Raw genomic sequence first — 25,454 nt, 5'->3', positions numbered from 1 at the left:
GTAGTTGGAAATGTGATATTGTTTACCTGATAAGGTGGGAAATAAGCTAACCATCTTTCTAGGTGAATGGCATACCACCCTGGTAGCAGACATTTCTTCTGCAGCATCTTAAGTTCCGATGAAGCATGGTGTCCTGCAGTGATTACTTGATAAAATGTAAATTTTAGAGCAGCTGGGTCTTTGTGAAATCTTTGGTGCTGAAAAACAAATTTTACGATGTCAGCTATGAAGCAAAGTTGGTTTAAATTCAGAACATTCTTTTTTTCTGAACATTTGCCTTTCATGCAGCTACTGTACCTCTTCGATTCAAGGCCAAATACGAAACAAGCATTTTGCTGGATTTAATACTAACAAGGGTAAGGTAAAGGTAAAGGTTCCCCTCGCACATACGTGCTAGTCGTTGCCAACTCTAGGGGGCGGTGCTCATCTCCGTTTCAAAGCCGAAGAGCCAGCGCTGTCCGAAGACGTCTCCGTGGTCATGTGGCCGGCATGACTCAACGCCAAAGGCACACGGAACGCTGTTACCTTCCCACCCCAAAGGTGGTCCCTATTTTTTCTACTTGCATTTTTACGTGCTTTCGAAACTGCTAGGTTGGCAGAAGCAGGGACAAGTAACGGGAGCTCACCCCATTACACGGCAACGCTAGGGATTCGAACCGCCGAACTGCTGACCTTTCGATTGACAAGCTCAGCTGTCTTAGCCCCTGAGCCACTGCGTCCCTTACTAACAAGGGTATACACAGATTAACCGTTATAAAAGAGGACAGAAGCAAAAGTATATAAAATATAACACTCAGAATATTCGTTTGAATGTTTTTAAGCATAACAATCTGGAAGATTGATCCTGGTTATTATTTTTTTGTATTTTAATTCTTGAATAAAAAAAGAAAACAAACAATTCGATTATTTCATTTGATGTGACATTTTATTGTTTGATAGAATCTTATGGTTTTCTGTCTGAGTGATAAAGCTTTCTCTTGCTTCACGTTTTTTTTAAAAAAATTATTGACTTCTGTTTGCTAAGCATATGTTCATTCTTAAATTGTAGCAGTCATTTCTCAGTGAGATGACTTACTGCCCAATAAACATCTGAATTACAATTAAAGAAGGGATCAAAAAGCTTTCATTGACAGTTTTTAAGACTATCAATTATGGACTTGTCAATAATGATCCATACATTTGACTGTAATTGTGGTACGCAATGAATAACAGAAGCCAATCATCATACATACATTTAGAATCTGCATTTTGTTAAAATGTATACCTGATACCAGGAATATGCTCGATCTGATGGATCAATGAGAATAGTTATGACTTTTGCCTTAGGAATTAAAGAAGCAACTCGTTTAGGGGCATCTTCAGAATGAAAATAATTGGCGCTCTTCTCAAAGAGAAAATCAGTGGTTACATTGGACGGTGTAGGAAAAAATTCCATATACCTGCAAAACATGAAAAATATTTTAGTACAGCATTATATGGAAAAAAAAGTTATGCTGGGCATATTAAAGTTATTTTTCTAGCAAAGCATATCATTTTTGCTAACTTGTATATATGTGAAACCAATTATAAATAGAAGACTATCAACTGATTTTCATTCTGCCTAACTGTACTTTCTAAATAAAGGTAAAGGTTAAGGTTCCCCTTGCACATGTGTGCCAGTCATTCCCGACTCTAGGGGGCAGTGCTCATCTCCATTTCCAAGCTGAAGAGCCAGCCCTATCCAAAGACGTCTCCATGGTCTTGTGGCCAGCATGACTAAATGCCAAAGGCGCACGGAACGCTGTTACCTTCCCTATTTTTCTACTTGCATTTTTTACGTGCTTTTGAACTGCTAGGTTGGCAGAAGCTGGGACAAGTAATGGGAGCTTACTTCGTTAGGCGGCACTAGGGATTTGAACCGCTGAACTGTCGACCTTTCGATTGACATGCTCAGCGTCTTAGCCACTGAGCACCGTATCTCTATTTTCAAAATATTTTCTAAATAGAAAGCATTGTATCTTGTTAACTTTAGGAGATTTGGATGTGATTTGGTTTGAGTTACATTTAAACTTGTCAAATTCAGCTGTAACTCTGACATCTTTATGACAAAGAAACATTATTTTACACCAACAAGGGCCTCTGTGGCTCAGACTGGTAAGACAGTCTGTTATTAACACAGCTGCTTGCAATTACTGCAGGTTCTAGTCCCACCAGGCCCAAGATTGACTCAGCCTTCCATCCTTTATAAGGTAGGTAAAATGAGGACCCAGATTGTTGGGGGCAATAAGTTGACTTTGTATATAAATATACAAATAGGATGAAGACTATTGCTAACATAGTGTAAGCCGCCCTGAGTCTTCGGAGAAGGGCGGGATATAAATGTAAATAAAAACAAAACAACAACAACCCATAATCTAAAAATCTGGTTGGAACTTTGACATCTTACAAACCTAGTTAGAATGAGTAACATATATCGCAGCTGTGAAATGATATAACCAAAATTTCCATTTGTTTCCAGGGCTCTTGGCATTGATTCAAACAGTAATTTACACACTGTCTTTACAACTATCCTTATTAAAAGTTAAAAGTCCACGGTATAAAATTTGTCCTCAGAATGAAAATTTTAAAATATCAACATTCACTTCCTTTTTTTAGTAACATTTTCTATTTTCATTTTATGGGTCTTGTAGAAATATGACTTATGTATGTTAATGGACTTGATATAATAAAAAGTAATTTGTTTAAAACACTATTAAGCTATAACCCACTTTCCATTTTCGAATAAGTAAGTGCAGTAAATTCAGTGAACATTATTTTGTGTAGGGAGGGTGTGAAAATTTCAGAGAAGAGAAAAAAGAAGTGAGTTGGTTAAGCTAGGGTTAGGGTGCGTCCATTTGAAAAGAAGTGAGATGTTGATCCATGAAGTTGAAATACAATATACCGCAGTACATATAGAAAACATTTATTTGAAATCATGGAAACGTTTAGAAATTTCTGTGCAAAAATAAGAAAAATTTAGCAGACTTTTCACTCTTATTTCAATATATTGCTTTAATAAGTAAAAATTTGCTTCTTTATGAAAATTCAGATTTTTGATTGTTTAGATATTTGCATTTACATCATATAATACGCAGCTGACTTTTTAATTAATTTTTGAGTCCTTGCACAATTAATGCAATTCATTGTATATTTAGACAGCTATTTTCCAATTTCCAAGTGAAAACAGGAAAAATTATGCTGCTGAGGATTGCCTTATACACACAGAATTTAAGAAGAACGGTAAAAGTTCATACTAAGTTGCACACATGAGACATACGGCATGGTTTTTGTTTTTTGTTTTGTGTTGTGCATAATACAAAATGATTTAGATTCATACTAGTAGCCCATCTTACCAATCAATCCCCCTGTGGTAGTTATTTCTATTAAAGAACTGTACCTCCTCAAAGGTTTTGGGGCTGGGGGAGTTACTAATGATGGAAGGATGCATAATCAGGAACAAATATAAAGCCGTTGTGCCTGCAAAAAGAGTAACAGTCCAAGAGTTGAGATGAAACTTCTGCATTCTGTCAACCAGTTCCTTATTTCATGTACAGCTCCTTTAGCAAGCATCATCGCATTTACACTAGCAAATAAAACAAAGTAGAAAGCAAACAAAGTATGAAGGCAAATATACGTGTCCCAGGATAAGGTTGCAAGATCCAATCTCGGTCGGTTTACCGGGACCAGAGGTTCCAGATAACCTCTGGTCCCAGTGACCGACCCAGATTGGATCTTGCAAAACAAAGTATTTTAAAGGAAAAAAAAACAAACATGTATAAAAAGCTTTCTTTGCCGAACAAAAGTAAGTTTCCTTTGACTAAGTTTCCTTTGATTTTTTTTATTCAAGCAGCATCGGAATGGGAAAAGAAATCAAGATGCATTGCTTTAATGTTTTTTTGTCTAAAACGTTGCAAAGACACTAAAAGGAAACGAAAGGACAACACTCAGTCCTGGCAACATGAAGCAGTTTGGCTTTTCGCCTCCACCCCAAGCGCTCTGGATGAGGCGCTCTTTCTGGAAGAGCTGGTGCATAATTTGGAGAATCTCCTAGACCAAAGGTATCAAACTAGTGGCCCATGGGCCGGATGCTTCATACGCAGACCACACCCATCCCAGCTCCGTGAATGAAAAAAGTGTCACGAGACATCAACGTCAGTGGTGGTATTTAGCCGGTTCTATCCAGTTCAGGCGAACTGGTAGCGGCGGTTGCGGGAAGCTCCTCCCACCCACCCGGATGACATCATATCCTGTTTTTGACACTCTGCGCATGCACGGAGGTGGCACGTGCACTCACATTTGCGAACCGGTAGCGAAGGTATGTGAATACCACCCCTGATTAACGTGATACCGTGAGTTTGATACTTGTGTCATAGACCATGGCTCTTGCTTAAGAAGCAGGTGACAGTATGGGTTGTGGTTTCAAGAACCATACCGTGCATGCCACAGCCCAAAGGAGGCACAGCAAGAATCCATTGGAGTTTCAGGATCCACTGAGATTTTGCTGCTCTCATTCAATTTCAAAAATAATAAAAATAATTATTAAATAATAAAAAAGTCCAAACATTTTGGCTTTACATGTCTTTGGAGATGGAGCTATGACAGCCTGAAGAAGATATTGGCATATGAACCCACATGCTTGTATTCTTGATTTACACCCTATATAAAGTTTTTACCAGTTTTCTGTGGTCCAATAACGAGGAATTTTGGTAAACGATCACAAGTTTTTTCTTTAGACCAGATATCTCTGTGTCGTTTGTCATCACAAGGATTCTAAAGGGAGAGAAAGAACAATTTTATATTAGTTTTTTGGGGGGTTTTTTGGTCACTAATCTATATCAGGGGTCTCCAACCTTGGCAACTTTAAGCCTGGAGGACTTCAACTCCCAGAATGCCCCAGCCAGCAAAGCTGGCTGGGGAATTCTGGGAGTTGAAGTCCTCCAGGCTTAAAGTTGCCAAGGTTGGAGACCCCTGATCTATATGACACTACTCAAGTCTTGCACTGAAGAAAATACAAGAAGCCAAATACATCTAGTGAACAGTAAGTCTTAACTTATGAATCTATGAAAAATAAAAAATGAACATTGCTATTAATATTATCCCTTTACAATTAAAATACGGGATTATTTTATTTTAATCTAATTATAATCCATGACTTCTTTTTATTATGATACTAGAATATTTATCTTTCTCACATGATTATTCAGGAGTATCCCACTGAGTTACATGATACTGTCTTAATATTTAAGATATTAAATATTAAAATCTAATATTTAAAGCTTTGATTTAAAAAAAAAGTATTTGAGAGTTACACAAAGATATATGATATAGTGGGTTCTTCTGATATATCTTGCCTTCTGTAAAGTATACTTTTAGATATGTTAGAACTTCCATTTTTGGCCAAGTCATCTAAGAGGAGCCATATCTAAGAGTCATCTAAGAGGAGCCAAAGTACCCGGACGGTGTGTATATTTTAGAAGACTGAAGTAACACTTTCCAATAGTTTCCTTTACTGCTATTGAAATGCTCTTTGTTCATGAAGATTTTCCTAGCTCAAAGACTTTGTATAAGACAAATAGTTTTTTTATTATGATTAAGAAGGATCAGGGGTGACATGATAGCGGTATTTGAGGGGCTTCCACAAAGAAGAGGGGCTCAACTTATTTTCCAAAGCACCAGAAGGCAAGACAAGAAACTAATCAAGGAAAGAAACAATCTGGAATTAAGGAGAAACTTCCTAACCAGTGGAATAGTTTGCCTTCAGATGTTGTGGGTGCTCCATCACTGGAGGCTTTTCAGAAGAGACTGGACAACCACTTGTCTGATGGCGAACCTTTTCCGGATCGAGTGCCCAAAGAGCGTGTATGTGTGCGTGAATGCATGCGCGAATGCAATGTGTGCATGGCCCCTGTGCATGCCCTCCGGCCCTGCGTATGTGCGCACATCTTCTACATGCACCTCACCCCCCCGCGCATTCACGCGCGGCACCCTGCACATGTTCCAATGTCAGGGTTCCAAAGAACACCCCCAACGAAATAAAGCTCTGAGGCTTCAGGTTCCTCAAAGTTCCAATTTATTAGAGATGATATGTTGGCACAACTGGGAAAACCCGAAACTGAAAGCTTCCAGGTTTTCCACACCCAGTTGACAGTTCACAGCCCTGTCCCACACCCACAAGTTCATCACATTGTCCAATCAACTGTTCACACTCAATTGGATACAATCTTCAGGCAGTCTCCATCAGACGCAGGCAAAATCCTTGCATACGGAAGGTTGTTATGACTAACTTTCCACCGCTTCAACAACAACCCCCTCCCAACTTCCCCAGCTAAAATATGTGGCAGTTAAGAAGCAAAAAGAAAATTGCCTTCCAAAACTTCTGTGCATGCGCACATGGGTCCCCCGCGACCCCCCTGCTCCCCCACACATGCGTGGCAGAGACCCGATGACTAGCTGGCTGGCAAGAGGTACACGCACATGCACGGCAGAGCTCAACTGGGGCAAAGGCTCACACATACCCACAGAGAGGGCGTTGTGTACCACCTGTGACATGCGTGCCATAGGTTCGCCATCATGGGCCTAGGGCCTCCTGCTTTAGCAGAAGTTTGGACTAGGTCCCTTCCAGTTCTATTCTGATTGATCGATGTAACCATAGAATACTTTTGCATTTTTTTCATATTACGTTTTCATATTTTCAATATTACTATTAATACTGATGTAGTCAAAGCACCTTATTCTTTATCATGTACATATTATATCCTTTCCATCAATAAGATTTGATCACATATGTTAAATTTAAAATTTACACCAGGTAATATGACAGGACTTGTGCAGTGCATGTCTTACCTGCCACAGTGGGTCCTTTTGTTCTGGAAATAGTTCAAAGTATTTGTGAGCCAGCTGAAGTGGAGGTAGAGTCTGCAGCTTCAGGTTAGTCCAACTTTGAACAAAATTGGCCAGATTGACAAAGGTGTATAAACCCAACCGGTCATTGCCATAATTAGATAGGTGAGTCATAAAAATACTGATCTTAAAGACAAAAAGCACATTTAATTCTGTCACTAGATGGCAGCAAAGTAACATGAAATATTTGATTGCTTTTTAAATTGACTTCCATAAGAACAAGGCACTTAAGCTTTTTCCTATTACTTAACACTTACAGGTATTGGTGATCAATCCGTTCAATAATCCTGTCGACCCTGAAGATGACATATGTGTAGACATATTTGATTGGAGATTGTGACTCATGGGGGGAAGTTTCAAACTTTTGCTTTTATTGGGTGTAATTCCGGATCCGGTTCAGATTTGGAATTACACCAAGTCTTTGCCAATTTAATGGCTTTACAATGCATTTAAAATCCATTAATTTAATTAATTAATTAAATTAAATTAAATTTAAAAAGCTTTACAATGGATTTACAAAGGAAGATGGATGCCTTGGACTTTAATTTTTGGGGCATGTTACTTGGAGGCTTGACAAATCATGGATGATATTATTTTTTTCTTATTATTTGAAGTAGCTCAAAAGGATGCACAACAAATATTAAAAATAATACTCAATTAACATAGGTTCAAATAATAAACTAATCAATAAAAACAATGCAGAGTATTTAAGAATTCATTTTAAAGGAAATTAATTCTTCCAAGATGCATCTGAACAAGAATATTTCATGCTGTTACTTAAGATGAGACAGTATGGAAAGCCAATTATTATTTTATCCATAAAATAAGAAGAGGCTTTTACTCTGAAATCTGCAAGCCACTTAATCACTTTTGACCATGAGCTGATACAACTGATCACAGCATATGGATTGGCAGCAGTGATGATAGTCACTTATTATATTATATTATTATTATTATTGTTGTTGTTGTTGACTTAGTATATCATGAACTATCAATGTCTCTAACTGGTTAACAATAGAGCAAGAATAAAATTAACACATTTAATGTACTTAAAACAACAAAACTAATACAACTAAGTAAAACAATTTATTAATCAAAATGAGCTAACAATAAAGCCCATTCAAAAAGACATTGCCCCCCTTAATTTTTTTAGGGAATGCTCTTCAAAGAACTGGGCAGCAATACAAATAGATTAAGCAAAGCAATATAAGTTTAAGACTAAGCTGTTTCTTTGTTTTGCTCGGTAGTTCTTGTTCTCAGTGTTTTTCAAAACAGGGACCTTTAAGATGTGTGGACTTCAACTCCCATAATTCCTCAGGCAGGCTTTGGAGTAAACCATTTATTATTCTCTAATGATGAAGAGAAAGACACAATTCCTCAACCGAATGCCAAACTTATATTTATGTTGAGAAGAAAGAATTTTCTTTTTAGGAAAGAAATCTTCTTCCACATATATAACATTTTCATTTTTTAAAAAATGTGTAGTCCTTAAACCAATGTGGGTTACTACTGGTTCGCCGCGGATTGGGCGAACTGGTAGCAGCGGCAGTGGCAGGAAGCTCCACCCACCCGGACGTCTCTGCGCATGCACAGAAGTGTTGTGCGCACCCACGAGCGAACCGGTAGCGATGGGGTTTGAAACCCACTACTGCTTTAAACCATAAGCAGACCAAAAACTGATTTTTGAGGGCACTAGACAGGAAAATTTCCCGATAGAATATAAACTTTATTTTTTTACAGCCACATTTAGTTCTTACTCCTTTGTGACCTCTGACATTTATAATGTCAGTTCACTTCTCAATAATTCTCTTTCTACCAACATCTTTAGCATTGTACTGAAAGAAGAAAAGTGACAAAAACTGAAAAGGTTAATAGTTCAGGGAAAATAGGTATTATTTTTTTCCCTGAAAGGAACTTCATTCTAAGTCCTAAGAATGCTATAGAATAGAAGCACTTTCTTCTTCTTTTAAAGTGAACTGTATAAAGATGACTTTGGGTGGCAACCAACAATAGAAGTATCAAAACAATGGTTTTTGGAAGGGAAAGCACAATGGCTAACTAGGATTAAACAATTCACCTAGACCTTCCCAAAGGATATCTTGTGTTCTAATTAAGCGATGGCTTAATTAGCTGGCACTATCAGCTCTGGCAGCAAACTAGCGAGCGTCTGCCAAGTGACTCTGTTATCTCCCTTGATGCCGACGAGTCACCCAGGAACAAACAGTACTTCAGCTCTTAGTTAAGCAGTTGATTTGTCTGCTACAAAGGGGTATAGCAGCCCTTGCTGCTTTTATATCCTGTGGGGTGTGGCTCCATGACTCAGCACTTCCTAGGCCTGCCCCACCCCTGCTTCTGTTGTTCCCGCCTCTCCTGCCTATGAAACCTAGGGTCCAGCCAGGCCTGATTGCCATCAGCTGGGTTTGGAGGCGTGGCCTGGGGGAGGAAAGAGTTAGGAGACGGAGGCCTCGTTATCTCCTCCACCTGGCCTGCCTCTGGCTCCTGGAGCTGAGCCAGGGAAGCCGGTGCTCCCGAGGTAAGTCCTGATGGCCCTTCCCCCTCACTTTCCAAGTCACTTTCTGGCAGGAGGCCCGGCTCGGGGGGCGCAGACACAACATCTTGATTTATCACAGCCTAAGAAGAACCAGAGGAACAAAGGCATCTTCAAGGCTTGTTTGAAGGAAAGCAGGATAGAAACCATTCAAGAGAACATTTTGTTATTAATACAGTTTCTAGACGAAAGGCTAACAATTTGCAAGTAGATTTAGTAGTTTAACAGTTTGAAAAATGTTTTTGGCCTGTTTCGCAAGGGATGGGAAACTAATATTGTTATATTACACCAATCAGCACTCAACTAACATGTTTTCCTGAAAATAAGACCCTGTCTTATATTTTTTTGAACCCCGAAAGAAGTGCTTGGCCTTATTTTTGGTGAGGTTTTATTATTTTGGGGCGCGTGGAGCAAGATGGGGCTCCTTGCTGTCTTACCTGATTTCCAGCTCTGGGTTTAAATATTTTCGGGGAAGGCTTATTTTAGAGCATGCGCTCAAAATCTCGATTGGGCTTATTATCAGGGGACATCTTATTTTGGGAGAAGCAAGGTAGGGAGGACATTCTGTGTATATGTGTTAGGTTTTTTAATGACATTTTGATGTTTTGTATTTTAATCTTTTTTGAATAAACTAAAAATTTTGGGGGGAAAATGAGAACTGCATAGATGGGGAAAAGGTGTGTCAGTTCTAGATACATTTTCAGAAAGCTGTCGCCCCAGAAAACCAAAACTTCTATCCAGTCAGTAAACAATATGTTCTGGCCATTTTTTTTTTAACCACACATTTTGGCTGTTACCACTTTTCTATTGCAGCCTCTTAATATTGAGTACGTTGTTACAAAGTTGGTTATTCAAGCAAACATTTTGTATAAGGATCTCATAATTTGAAACCTAGAAGGTATATGGGGCTATTATTTATTATAATTTTACAGAATTAGAATGAATTAAAGCCTATGATTTTCTAGATTGTCCTTGACCTTATTATATTGTTACTTATTTAGGTATACTTGATTGAAACAGCATGAAAGTACCAGTGTAATCAATCAATCAATCAACTAGCCCACTAAAGTTTCAACAAAACATTATTAGTTTCAGTGCATGAAATCAGCTAATAAAATCAGCTAATAAAGCTAATTTCTTTTTTAAAAATTAAAAGAACAAGAACGTTTACATAGTAAAAAAACTGGCCTTCTAAAGAGCAATGCACTTATTCCCGGATCAGGAGGTAGATAGTCAACTCAGGCTTTTCTCACTTCCATATTCTACATGTGTCTATTCTTGACGAACACTAGAAACCTTCAATTTGTCCAGAATGCAGCAGTGTGAACAATTATGTACATCAGGTGTACATCAGTGCTCTCATAGTAGATCTTTGGTTCATGAGTTGCACCAGCTCCCAGTAGACTTCTAAGGTAATTCAAGATGCTCATTGCGAATGGGCCTCTGGTGGATCAACAGACTAAGCAGTCTGTTATTAACACAGCTGCTTGCAATTACTGCAAGTTCAAGTCCCACCAGGCCCACCAGGCCCAAGATTGACTCAGCCATAAGGTAGGTAAAATGAGGATCCAGATTGTTGGGGGACAATAAAAGTTGACTTTGTATATAATATACAAATGGATGAAGACTATTGCTTAACACAATGTAAGCCGCCCTGAGTCTTCGGAGAAGGGTGGGATATAAATTCAAATAAATAAATAAATAATAATAAAAAAAGATGCTCATTGCTAAGTAACTGGAAGCGTTGCAGCGATGCTGGCTGGAAAGTAGGAGGCTCTGACAAGCCTGGTGAAAATCCAGCCAGATAAACCACTGTCGGGGTGTGTGTGTGTCTTCAGACTGGAACCATCCTATAGGGACGGTGAAGAAGGAGAGACATCTCAGACGACTAGGGGAAACAGGGAAGTTCCCCAGGAAGTTGGAGAAAATTCTTCGATCTAGCAGCGGGGGCAGCGGTCACCATGACCATCACAAAGCTGGGGCAACCAGACTAAGAATTGTGCAGGAGCGAGGTTTTGGATGGAGTATTGGTACCGGGTGAGTGATTGGCCAACTCACAGGTAATAAGGAAACGATTTGAAATTTTTGGAAAGCATGGAATTAGTGGCTAATTAGCACTGGGGAATTTTAATGGAGGGAGAAGAACAAAGCGGAAGTAAAAACACAAAAGCCCAAAACAGAGTTTGATATTTGGATTTGGAAATTGGATTTGGAGAGTTTAAAAGTGTTACAAGAAAAAGAAACCCGAAAGAAAAGAGCAAATGATGGAATATAAACTTTAAGAAAAACTTTCAACCTTAAAGGAATACAGAAAGTCTTAAAATAAAAAAGCCTTGTAAAGATATTTAATTGGAGTTAAATTGAAGTTTAAAACTTGGATTTGGAATATATAAAAATTAAGACGAGAAATAAGAAATAAGATAATTGGATTTAATAAACAAATTGGATACTTTGTTAAGTTGTTGATTTGTGGATTGAAGAGAGACATCTACTGGCGGAAAAAAAGTACTACATTGAACATTTTGAAATCTGGAAAAAAAATACTCTGACCTTGATCAACAAGCCGTGAGAAGTTTTAAGGAGGATTTGTTTTCTTTTCAGCTCTTTGATTTTGATAATCCAAAAAGCAGACAAGTAATAAAACTTTAAATTGGAACTAAAGCCTAAGCAGAAGTTAAAATGTGGCAAGAATTAATTGAACTGGTTAAAAGGGTATGTGTATCATTTGACTTGGACAGAAAGAAATCAAGAATTTTGTCGGAACATATTCAATTGGAAAAACAGCTTACCAAGAAACAAGAAAACACCACTGAAAATAAAGATAATGATGAAAAATTAATTGATTATATTGGGAGTAATAATGAAAAAAAGAGAGGGAGCAGGAGGACACAACCAACAAAAAAGAAAATTAAGAAAAGGAAAGGAGAGAGGAAGAGTTTAGGGAAAAACATTGTAATTATTACACTGGGATTATCAGTGGTAAAAATAGAGAAGGTAGAGAGAAACAAAAGAAACAAGGGATTAGAGACAAAAAAATTTAAGGATTACATTGGGTTTAACAGTGGGGGGAAAAAGAAGGGAAAAAGAGAAAAGAGAAATAGATTAGGTGGGAATACAGGTCAAAATAAGCGAGCAATGGATGTAAAAGCTATAGGAAGGAAACCGGAAAATATATAATAATTATAAAAATAAAAAAAATAAAAAGAAGAAAATGAGGGAATGGAATAAAAGAAGGGGAATTATAAGAAGTTGGCTAGATGGACCAGGGGAAAATGGTTAAAAGTAATATGAGATATATGTATGATGATAATGGCATTATGATTAATATTGGTGATTGTAATATGTGAATAATTTGAAATATACTTTTTAATTTGAATGATAGAATATAGAAAAATAATGGTTGTGAAAGATAAAATGATATATTTGAAAGAAGTTAAGTTAAAATGGTATGTGTATCATTTGATTTGGACAGAAAGAAATCAAGAATTTTGTCAGAACATATTCAATTGGAGAAACAGCTTACCAAGAAACAAGAAAACAACACTGAAGATAAAGATAATGATGAAAAATTAATTGATTATATTGGGAGTAATAATGAAAAAAGAGAGAGATCAGGAGGGCACAACCAACAAAAAAGAAAATTAACAGAAGGAAAGGAAAGAGGAAGAGATTAGAGAAAAACATTTCTAATGATTACACTGAGATTAACAGTGGTAAAAATAGAGAAGGTAGAGAGAAACGAAAGAAACAAGAAAAAGGGAAGAGATTAGAGACAAAAAAATTCAAGGATTACACTGGGTTTAACAATGGGGAAAAAGAGAAGGGGAAAAGAGAAAAGGGAAATAGATTAGATGGGAATATAGGTCAAAATAAGCGAGTAATGGACTTAAAGGATAAAGGAAGGAAACAGGGGTAAAGATATAATAATTATAAAAAGAAAAAAGAAAAAGAAGAAAATGAGGGAATGGAATAAAAGAAGACGAATTGTAAGAAGAGGTTGGCTAGATGGACCAGGGGAAAATGGTTAAAAGTAATATGAGATATATGTATGATGATAATGGCATTATGATTAATATTGGTGATTGTAATATGTGAATAATTTGAAATATACTTTTTAATTTGAATGATAGAATATAGAAAAATAATGGTTGTGAAAGATAAAATGATATATTTGAAAGAAGTTAAGTTAAAATGGTGAATATAATGATTTATTTAGAAAAGGAAATCTAAATGAAATGGAAATGGAAGATAGGTTTAATTAAATGCAAAATGATAATTTGAAATTACTTGCTTAGAGGGGAAACAATGATATAAATTGTGAAATATAAAATGATTTATGAGAAGAGATTTTTTTTTACTAAAAAAGAGGATATGGAAAACAAAAGTGAAGAAATATATTGTCAAAAGGGTAAGATGATTATTAATATTGGTGATTGTAATATTTGAACATTCTTTAATATAAATGGTAGAGCATAGAAAAATAATGTCTGTGAAATATAAAATGATATATTTAAAAGAGGTTAAGATAAAATTGAGAATATAATGATTTATTGAGAAAAGGAAATTTAAATGAAATGGAATTGGAAGTTAGGTTTAATTAAATGTTAAATGATAATTTGAAACTATTTATTTAGAGGGGATATGATGAAATCAATTGTGAAGTATTAAATGATTTACTTAGAAGGGTTTTACATAGAAGATGTAATGGGAATTTAAATGAAAAGGAATAAGAAAAACGATTAACAAGGAAATAAGATATGACAATTTGGTCCACCTTTAGAAAACAATGGATAATCAGAAATAAGTGTGAAATATTAAAATGATTGTGTGTAATTTAAAGGGTTTCAATAGAATAAAGAATTAGTGGAAAATACATGTGAGAGGGAGAAATAAAAGATTGAAATGAAAGAAGATTAAGATTAGGAGGTTAGGGGCGGAAGGTAATCTTGATTATATATTAAATATAAAATGGAGATAAAAAGGAAGTAGAAAAGGAATATAAATGGCAGTAATCAAATTATATAAATTAAATTTGGGAAAAATAAGCTGTATGTATTTCAATTCAGTCAATATTCTATTCAGAAAAAATGTATGTTTGTCTTTAAAAAATAAAAAAAAACCTTTTATTTAAAAAAAGAGAGATGCTCATTGCTAACCATAAAGTCCTTTGTGGCTGAGGCTTTATTTGAAGTATCCCCTTTTTCCCAGTTATATCCACATATCCCATGAGACCCTGCAAAAGGGCAATGGTCAAATGTTGATTAAGAAATATCACTTGGAGGGACACAAGAAGCATGCCTTCTTTTTAGCAGCACTTTCTTTTGGAAGAAAGTCTTGTTTTCTGCAAAATCCTTAAGAGAAGGCTTAACTTTGAGGCATGGGTCAGGAGCAGAGGTGGTATTCTGACGAACCATTAGCGGAAATTTTGAGTAGTTCAGAGAACTGGCAAATACCACCTCTGACTGGCCCCGTCCCCAATTTATTTGCTGCCTCCTGAGTCCCAGCTGATTGGCTGGGTCTTCTTTTGTTTTACAGTATTTTTCCCCTGGAGTGGGGCGGGAATGGAGATTTTGCAGTATCCTTCCCCTGCCACGCTCACCAAGCCACGCCCACCAAGCCCACAGAACCGGTAATAAAAATTTTTTTGAATGCCACCACTGGTCAGGAAGGGTTGTTTGAAAGTACTGTTTGATTGGCTTATGTTTGATGGGCATTATTATTTAGATGGGTTTTCAGTTTTTCATTTTGTTTTTGCAATGATATTTTTATTGTGTTAATGCCCAAAATTACTATATGTGAGATGGGTAGCCATATACTGTACATGCAGTAAATCACCATAAACATCAAGGATAGAACTAATTTGACTTCCTCTAGGAGGCATTCTAATATGAGGTGCTATGGCAAAGGTTTGTCTCACACCTATCAACACATTCATTCAGGTATCTTAGGCACGAAGCACCTTAATATAGGCCTAAAACTGTATGACTGTAACTTTGTTGCTGGCAATCCTTATGATTTATATTGATATATTGACCATCATTTGTGTTGTAAATGTTGTACCTTGATGAACGTATCTTTTCTTTTATGTACACTGAGAGCATATGCACCAAGACAAATTCCTTGTGTGTCCAATCACACTTGGCCAATAAAAAAATTCTATTCTATTCTATTCTAAACTAATGTGGAAGTTTATTCATACATGGCCATTAGGCCTTTGGATTCTAAAGCAACATTACAGGAAGTATGAAAAATATATAACATTCTTGCCTGGATTTTACAACTGAACTTGGCAATTTAATAAATGGCTGATACTAATTTCTTTTATACTGCATTCAGAGTTGTGAAACATTGGTAGTAATAATTCCCTTTTTTAAAAATAACACCTGCCACTAATTAACTGAAATAAGTCAGTTATAGCAGACTGTGGAGAAACAAAGTTAAATTGGCCTTAAGCTATTCTACCAGCACATTCTCAAGTTGTTCAACATCTTCCTGACATATTTTTTTGTCCTGAGCCTAATTGTGGCATTAAAGTCACATCACATTTTGCCTAATGTGCACAAAGAACAGAAGTAATGTCATATAACCCTTCAAGGTATTATTTTTTTAAAAAAATATATGAAATAATTGATGTTTAAAGATTCATTCATGGGCTGGAAACAAAAATCCATTCAATTAAATATAACAAAGTTATTTTAGATGCAGAACAAATGTTTACAGGCCACATGAGTATGTTTAACTTCCAGACCATCTATTTTCCAATTAATTTGGCATTGTGTACACTGTGCAGAGTTCCTGATTTTGCCATCCTATTACTCAAAAGAGTTCCATCTGAGGTATTCAGAGACTTCGCAACAGCTGCTCTTGCTCCATTAGACTTACAAAGTGACAGAATAATGAATTAGTCTTCTAGCTATGCTTGAATATATTTGCCTAAATTGGTGACAGGAATTCATTTTTAAAAGATGGATAACAGAAAACAGCGCTCTCCCTGCCTGAGGATAAGAGAGAGATGTTTGCACCTGCATTCCCTACTCACAGCTCTGGTTCAAAACTATTGGATATATCTAACGATAAACAGAAATGGAGAATCCCAGGGGTGCTACTGGAGAACCGGTAGCGGAAAGTTTTAGTAGTTTGGAGAACTGGCAAATACCAGTGGGGAGGGAATGGAGATTTTGCAGTATCCTTTCCCCAGGAGTGGGGAGAGAATGGGGATTTTGCAGTATCCTTCCCCCAGGAGTGGGAAGGGAATGGAGATTTTGCAGTATCCTTTCCCCAGGAGTGGGATGGGAATGGAAATGTTGCAGTATCTTTCCCCTGGAGTGGGGTGGGAATGGAGATTTTGCAGTATCCTTCACCTGGACTGGGGTGGGAATGGAGTTTTGCAATATCCTTCCACCAGGAATGGGGTGGGAATGGAGATTTTGCAGTATTCTTCCCCTGGAGTGGAGTGGAGTGGGAATGGAGATTTTGCAGTATCGTTTCTCTGCCACGCCCACCAAGCCACGCCCACAGAAACGATAGTAAAAGAATTTGAATTCCACCACTGGATAACCCCTTTCACAAATTTACCTGATACAAACAACTCTTACAAGAAAACATACAAATATTTGTAAGGATGGAGCAACAATTACTTTGTAAAATACTGAAAACCCTTTATGGACTTTTTTTTTTTTGCTGAAAATGGATAAAAATGAATTGGTGATTTTGGGATTTATTTATCAAAGGAAATCCTTTTCTTTGCAGGAAGAAGGGACCCATGATATGTAATTTGGGATTTTGGAAATGGTAATTACCATGTTTGTAACTGCTTACATTACAAATTGGAAACTGCATGTTTAGATGTATTTTTTCTCTCACTTTTTCTTTGATTCTTTCGTATTTTTTTCCTGTTTTTCAACTTTTCCTTTTATGTTCCATAGTTTTCTAATATACAATTATATTAAAGAAAATACGTATTTTTAAACATTGTTTTCAATCTGAGCCCTCCAAACAAAGGAACTGTGCAAATTCCTAGTAACAGCACTCTATATGGGTACAGGGCTTGTAGGTAGATAGAGACACAACAGATGCCGACTGAAGTCTTTATCTAAGAGCAGAACTGGATTGTCAACTTTCTCCTATAATAAATTGATGGTGCTCTTGTCATGGCTCACCAAAGGTCAAAGAGACAGAAAAGAACAGAATGCATTATAATCATATATACACTTAAAGGTAAAGGTTCCCCTCGCACGTATCTGCTAGTTGTTCCCGACTCTAGGGGGCGGTGCTCATCTCCGTTTCAAAGCCGAAGAGCCAGCACTGTCTGAAGACGTTTCCGTGGTCATGTGGCTGGCATGACTAAACGCCAAAGGCACACGGAACGCTGTTACCTTCCCTCCAAAGGTGGTTCCTATTTTTCTACTTGTATTTTTTAAGTGCTTTCGAACTGCTAGGTTGGCAGAAGCTGGGACAAGTAATGGGAGCTCACCCCATTACGCAGCACTAGGGATTCGAACCACTGACCTTTCGATCGACAAGCTCAGTGTCTTAGCCACTGAGCCACCGTGTCTTATGCAGTGGTAATATCCTGTTAAGTAGCCTACCCATAGGATCCAATAATTTGGAACAATGAGGATGGTAATCATCGTTTTCATATTCTGTGGCAACAATGATAATAATAATAATGTTTTATCACATACAGTTTATTATTAAACAGCAAATTTCATTATGATTTATAACACCAACACATAGCACTTACAACACTTACAACATGACAATATTTATAATACAGTATCCATAGTAACTATAAACATTAAAATGGCCGTGGTTAAAGCTGAAACCAACTCAGTAACAATCATGCCTTAACCTGTCATTCTAAACTAATACTTCATAGTGGAATACACAGCCTGACATGAATAATATATCAGCAAAACAAAGTTCAAATCGCAAAGGTCCTTTGAAATAATTTGTCTTTTCTGTATTCTAAAAGGACAATGATTGGGGGGGGGGGGGAAGGGAGGGGAGGAGGGAAAGCTAATAACTACAAGGAATCTTTTGTACAATGTTGATGCCTCAGGTCCTTATCTCGCAGGAATTTCCTCTGAGATATCCACTGGATGTGTTCATTCTGAGTGAAGAAGATGGTTCCCAAGGTTGCCGTCAACTCTGAAGCTGACCTGGTTGATGCCATTTTTCTCCTGCCTCATAGTTGCCACGAACATTGAAAGAGGGAAGGGGGTAGGGGTGGGAAGAAGATAGACCTGTCAAAACAAAAAAGTTTTCCTCTGGGAACCAAGGTCATCCCAACAGAGGGCAGAGGATTGGCCAAGCGACCTCCTAGTTACCTTCATTGGACAATGTGATCGGTGACACCTGGGAGGAAATATTTGCTCTTTTAATTAGGGGGGAAACTGCTGGAACTTTTAGAGTTGGTTTTCACTAGCTGTGCCGATATGGTGTGCCCAATAGAGATGTTCTTTGAGGAATCTACCCGCCAGTTCTGTTCTCGGTGGATGCATTACTCTGAACCCTGACAGTTGCTTGAGGTGAAATTACATTGTAGGTCAAAACTAGAACTAGAATTATAGTCACAAGCTTATCAGCGATCAGGGCTTGAGCACCGATGTAATATGACAGTTGTCACTTATCAACTCTCAGGATTTTCCACTATGTGCCATTTGTGGATTCAAGGTGGTTTTCAGAGCAACCCAGGTCTCCATCTTGGTTGATAAAGGACCCTGGAAATCTCAAGAGACTCCCCAAAAGGATAGATTGGATACCAAATTGCAATAATCAAAAATTGCAAGAAGTCAAGTTCAAGAGTCAAAAAGCACCTCTCTTGTAATGAGGCATTTATCACTTCTTGGATCTCATCTCTAATCCCCACCTAAGAAGCTAAGTGGAACATGGAACCCACCTGCAGTGACAGAATCTCTATTAACTCTGCAATATATTTCCCTTTCTACCATATCTGTCCATGCAGATTCAAGGATAAGACAAATCTAATTATTTTTATCAGCAAAGTATTCTGCAATTTGGTCACATAATGCCAGGTGGGAGATTTATTTGCTAATCTCTCCTCTTGAGAGAATCCACAAACCTTAACAAGGCTGCTAGCTGACATCTGTCAATGCAGTAAAGAAAATATTAATTGCACATACAGGAACAGAGTAAGAAACACTGACTGTTATATCTAGGGTATGAGTTTTAGGCAGTAAAGTGGTGGTAAATTTTTAACAGGCAGTATATTCTAGTGCCTCAGGCCTCATCAATAGTGCTGATCCGTTTTGCTGTCATGCTGGGCCATTAGATGCCAAACAGCTGATCAGACACTAGATATTATGCTCAGTTCTGCTCTCAGATGCCTTGTAACATGGCAGACAAATTTAACAAGCAACTTTTGTGTGGGGTGTACAAGTTGATCCCAGAAACCTCTGCATAGAAAGGAATAATGGGCCTACAGATTTAAAGAAGCTATCTGAATATATGTATATTAGTGGTGGTTTTCAGCCGATTCTATCCGGTTCGGGAGAACCGGTAGCAGCATCTGCGGAAAGCTCCGTCCACCCACCTGGAAGTCATCACGTCCCATTTTTGACACATTGTGCATGCACAGAGGTGTCACGTGTGAGCACGCACACTGACATTTGTGAACTGGTAGTGAAGGTAAGTGAGTACTACCCTTATGTGTGTGTGTGTTGTGTCTCGTCTGATCTCACCACAGCTGGGGCCTTCTTATCTGCTTCCGAACACGGAGGAATTATGCCTCCCGGCCCCAGTCCTGGCTCCATGCCCAGACAGGCTGAAGAGGAGGGGGCACCTCCCGGCCCCAGTCCTGTCTCCATGCCCAGACAGGCTGAAGAGGAAGGGGCACCTCCCGGTCCCAGCCCTGGCTCCATGCCCAGGCAAACGGAGCAGCTAGAGCCCTCCCCCTCCTCCACAGCATGTGAGCCTAAGGAAGGTTTATTACCAACAACTGCTGATTGGAGTGACCCTCGCGTCAGAAGACTTGATAGGTGGAGGCAACAGAAGGAAGGGAGGGGCAGGCCTGGATAAGTGCTGAGTCATGGAGCCACACCCCATGGCCTATATAAAGGATCTGCTTTCTGGCAGTCTCTGAGTCAGGCAAAGTCGAACATATCTTGCTGAAGTCACTTTCTGGTCTCCTGCCTACCTTGAGGACTTTGCTAGGACTTTGGCAGAGCTTCAGAGGCACGCCTGATTCGGATTTCCCTGACCCGGCCGTCAGCGGAGGAGTGGGACACGACAGTGTGTGTGTGTTTGTGTGTGTGTGTGTATGTGTATGTGTATGTATATCTATATCCATATCATCTATATCTGTATCTATATCTATATCTATATCTATATCTATATCTAAATATCTATATCTATATCTCTATCTATCTATCTATCTATCTATCTATCTATCTATCTATCTATCTATCTATCTATCTATCTATCATCTTTTCGTAGGTTTTTACGGGTATAGGTATGTAGGTCTTGGCATTTTCGGGTCTTTTCCCATGTAAGGTTGAGAGTATCTTGCTGACGTTTCTACGAGGTCTCATTTATCATCTTCGGGCTGGTGTCTTTGGCTTCGTGGTTCTCGAGCAAATACCCACACACACGTGTGTGTGTGTGTGTATGTGTGTTTGTAGGTTTTCACGGGTATAGGTATGTAGGTCTTGGCATATTTGTGTTTCTTCCCGTGTAAGGTTGAGAGTATCCTTGCGACGTTTCGACGAGGTCTCACTCATCATCTTCAGGCTGGTGCTTTCGGCTTCATGCTCGCACAAGCACGAAGCCGTGCTATCTATCTATCTATCTATCTATCTATCTATCTATCTATCTATCTATCTATCTATCAATACACACATATATGCTCTATATACATTCAATAGGGGATAGGCTTAGAAAGAAGAAATAGTGCAGAAGAATTCAAAGTTTTTGGAAAAAGTAGACAGATTAGCGGTGGGTGCTTGGGAAGAAGAGACAAAAACACTGGCTAGGAGCTCAGAGATTACTAGTATTGGAAGAGTGAAATCTAGAAAATCAAATTGGCATTATAGAAAATACCCAGAAGCTTAGTCACGCTTCCAAATTTTGGAAGTTTGCAGATATGATAAAAATATATGGAAAATCTCCAATTTACTGAGCTTGTTATCAATTCTAACGATCCATTAAAGTCAAAAGCAAAGATAAGAGAGTCATATGTATGCAGGACCAATGAAAAGACCACCTAAGGAAGACAAGAGGGACAGGAGGAAGTGTAATTTACCAGATTGATTCAGATTGGTACACAAATTCAAATTTCCTGACCTCCTACTGGCAAGGCTTGCAAGAACATCACTGGTCATTCAGACCTGGTCGTATGCCTGTGTCTAAATTCCTGTTGGAATTATAGAAGTTAAAAGCACTCCAGTATAAATTGGGGTTAGAGTTATTATTGTAAATTATTTGTACTTGATAATCTTATATTTAAATGACAATGTGAATTTAAACAAAATGCACACCAAGAGGATATTATTAAGTCCCAAATAAACCCATCTTCAAAATCTAGTCTTAAATCTAATATTCAGAACTCAGAAAAGCATTACATTCTTAAAAGATTCCAGTTGCAGTAATTTATAACTTGAAATGTATGGAACGGATGCCTAATAAGATTGAAAAGATATCATGTGTATCCTCCATGCATGAAGGCAGAACAAAAAGCAATGGGTGGAAACTCATCAAAGAAAGAAACAATCTAGAACTAAGGAGAAATTTCCTGTTAGAACAATTAATCAGTGGAACAACTTGCCTCCAGAAGTTGTAAATGCTCCAACACTGGAAGTTTTTAAGAAAAGATTGGACAACCAGTTTCCTGGCTTGGACTAGAAGATCTCCAAGTTCCCTTCAAACTTTGTTATTCTGTTATCCTAAAATATCTTCTTATAGACGTCACATCTAAGTTTAGCAATATCTCTCTAATCTCTAGATACTTAATTCAACTTTTCTGTTTGACTTGGAGGAAAACTCACCGAGACAAAAAAACATTTATGAGACAAAAATGGAGTGTCATCCAAAAGAGCTAGTTGCCTGCCCACGGCAGTCTAAATGTATCACGAAAGTTGATATTTTTCCAAGACATTTTCCTGCCTTTTCCAATTAACCAATACTTAATGGGTCTCTTAGGGGCCCTGGATGGTTGTGATTTGTTTAAAGAGTGGCCATTTCTAACCTGAGAGTCACTGGTTGGAACCTTATGACTGAGCTGTGAATTAGCTTCCTGAAATAAGCAGGGATGGTTAAAATAATTTTTCCTATCTGGTTCCCTGCAGATGTTTTCAATCCTGCTTCTTTGTAGTTGACAAGATGAAGTCCAGTTTATCTAGAGGACACTAGACTGATAAAGGTTGAAATAAAGGTTTTCCGTAGGCATCGTTTGGTCTGAAATTGCTTATCTGTTGTTGTCTGGACCACTGGTATTCAGATATAGGAATGCATTCTACTAGCATTCATATGCAGTACAGAAAAGCATTTCAAATATTTTCATTGCAGTATTTTTTTCCAACTGTTGTAAAATTACAGATAAAACCCAGGTATGAAAAATGATGACAACTTTTTTTTTCAGTATCTACACAAAAATATTTAGCAAAAGATTCCAAGGGCAACAGAATTACCGTGTCTTCAGTTAGGTCACTGTGATAAATTACTATTGAGATTAAGGCATGTAAACTGTTTTGCAGGAACAAATTATTGTTCAGAAACTATATATGACTGCTCCCTATTTTGAGTAGAGACCGGGGAAACCAACTATGGCTAGAAAGCATTGGAATCTAAATCAAAGCAGAATAGAAACATGCATGAAAAAATACCACCTGTGTATTTACTGGGATCTAACAGGTTTTTTTTTTTTTTATCAACATCAGTAGAAATTGAAAACAGGTTATTATTAACTTCATTTTAAATTTCCATCCAAACTTTCTTGAGGATTAAAACGAAGGCAGTGACAGAACTGTAGAAAATTGTAGAAAATATGACTTCAGTAACAGAGTTATTAATTTCCTGGAATGCCTGACTCCGTGGTCTTATCCCAAAATCCCCAAAACTTTAATCTAAGACTGTCTACTGTTGACCTCACCCCATTCCTAAGAGGTTTGTAAGGGGCGTGCATAAGAGCACCAGCGTGCCTACTGTTCCTGTCCTAATGTTCCCTTTGGTTGTATTCAATTTGTGTGTTTATTTCATGCTTATACTTATATATACTGTTTAGTATGTGTTTGACAAAATAAATAAATAAATAAATAAATAAAAATAATAAAAACTAAGTAGGTCAGAAATATTATATAATTATGTAAACCCAAATGCTTGATGAACATACAGCATTCAAAAAGTTAGATTTAACAAAAGGAAATACTAATTATCTGGATCTCACATTTCATTTTTCAGATAATTTAATGTTTGTTATTAAGTTGAAACCTTACTGAAATGATTTTTATGCTGTGAAAAAATACTTTGCATCATTCTTTTAAAAATATTCCTTTGCTTATAGATTCTGAGGAAGCTGCTTAATATAGAATAGAATAGAATAGAATTTTTATTGGCCAAGTGTGATTGGACACACAAGGAATTTGTCTTGGTGCATATGCTCTCAGTGTACATAAAAGAAAATATACGTTCATCAAGGTACAACATTTACAACACAATTGATGGTCAATATATCAATATAAATCATAAGGATTGCCAGCAACAAAGTTACAGTCATACAGTCATAAGTGGAAAGAGATTGGTGATGGGAACGATGAGAAGATTAATAGTAGTGCAGATTCAGTAAATAGTTTGACAGTGTTGATGGAATTATTTGTTTAGCAGAGTGATGGCATTCGGGGAAAAACTGTTCTTGTGTCTAGTTGTTCTGGTGTGCAGTGCTCTATAGCGTCGTTTTGAGGGTAGGAGTTGAAACAGTTTATGTCCTGGATGTGAGGGATCTGTAAATATTTTCACGGCCCTCTTGTTGTACCTGTTGATTTAAAATATTTGCTGCACAAGTAATCCATATTAAACATCTCCCTCAGAAGCCATAAACCAGTGATGGTTAAACTTTTTGGTGACGAGTGCCCAAATCATATGCTCGCGAAAGAATGTGTGTGTGCCTGAACCCCCAAAATGCAATGCTTGTGCCCAGCCACACATGCGTTCCAGCCCCGCGCATGTGTTCCCTGTTTATGGCCCCCGGACTCACGCATGCATGCGTTCCCTGCACATGCACCCCAGCTCCCCACACATGTGACCCCAACCTCCGCCCCCCATTTTGGCTTCCAAGTTGGTGTAGGAGGCTTTCCAGGCCCAAAAAGGGCACAGGGGGGGCTTGTGCAGCATCCCCGTGCCCTGTTTTGGCTTCCAGATTGGTGGTTTTCCAGGCCAAAAATGAGGCACAGCATCTTGTGCATGCGCAGCAGAGACCCAAAGACCAGCTCGCATGCATGCATAGTGGAGCTGAGCTGGGGTGATTGCTGGCGTGCCTGCAGAGAGGGCTCTGCGTGCCACCTGTGACAAGTCTGCCACAGGTTCACCATCGTGGCCATAAGCAAAGGAATATTTTTTTAAAAAAATGATGCATAAGTATGCTTTCACAGATTCTAGATAGCCTCTGGATGTAAATTTCTTAAACTAGACATTATCCTCAATGCTTTCAGGCTGGTCACTTCCTTAGACATGTTCTTTCACATCAACAGATAACTACTTTTAGCATTGCTGGAACAACAAAATACACAACGACCCATATAATTTCTGTCATTTCTAATAAATGTAACAAAATTATTATGGCAACTGTTCCGCTGTGCAAAAGATTCACACTCTTAAGTTCCTTATGTACTAGAATTGGAAAGAAAGAAATAAGAGCAGAGGACAAATGCTTAAGACACAGAATTCTAGCAATGGATCCAGATAACTGGCAGAATGATGTCAAAATTACTTGAAAAGAAAGAAATATCACAATGGTAGTCAGCATTTCTACCAGCAT

The 25,454-nt window shown here is 37.8% G+C and overlaps 1 protein-coding gene across 1 annotated transcript in view; it reads right to left on the bottom strand.

The window, feature by feature from the left end:
• Positions 1–25,454, bottom strand: part of LOC131203228 (bifunctional heparan sulfate N-deacetylase/N-sulfotransferase 3-like) — a 96,569-nt gene that overhangs the window by 11,232 nt on the left and 59,883 nt on the right. The window contains exons 8-12 of the mRNA XM_058193216.1: positions 6,862–7,044; positions 4,692–4,788; positions 3,372–3,495; positions 1,265–1,439; positions 27–197 (exon numbers count right to left, since the gene is read on the bottom strand). Of these exons, the coding sequence (XP_058049199.1) occupies positions 27–197; positions 1,265–1,439; positions 3,372–3,495; positions 4,692–4,788; positions 6,862–7,044 (750 nt within the window). The remainder of the gene's footprint in view (positions 1–26; positions 198–1,264; positions 1,440–3,371; positions 3,496–4,691; positions 4,789–6,861; positions 7,045–25,454) is intronic.

The sequence above is a fragment of the Ahaetulla prasina genome, chromosome 8, assembly GCF_028640845.1.
Source record: "Ahaetulla prasina isolate Xishuangbanna chromosome 8, ASM2864084v1, whole genome shotgun sequence".
Taxonomy (NCBI): domain Eukaryota; kingdom Metazoa; phylum Chordata; class Lepidosauria; order Squamata; family Colubridae; genus Ahaetulla; species Ahaetulla prasina.
The sequence above is the reverse complement of the archived record's forward strand: the minus strand, read 5'-3'. Positions and strand labels throughout refer to the sequence as shown.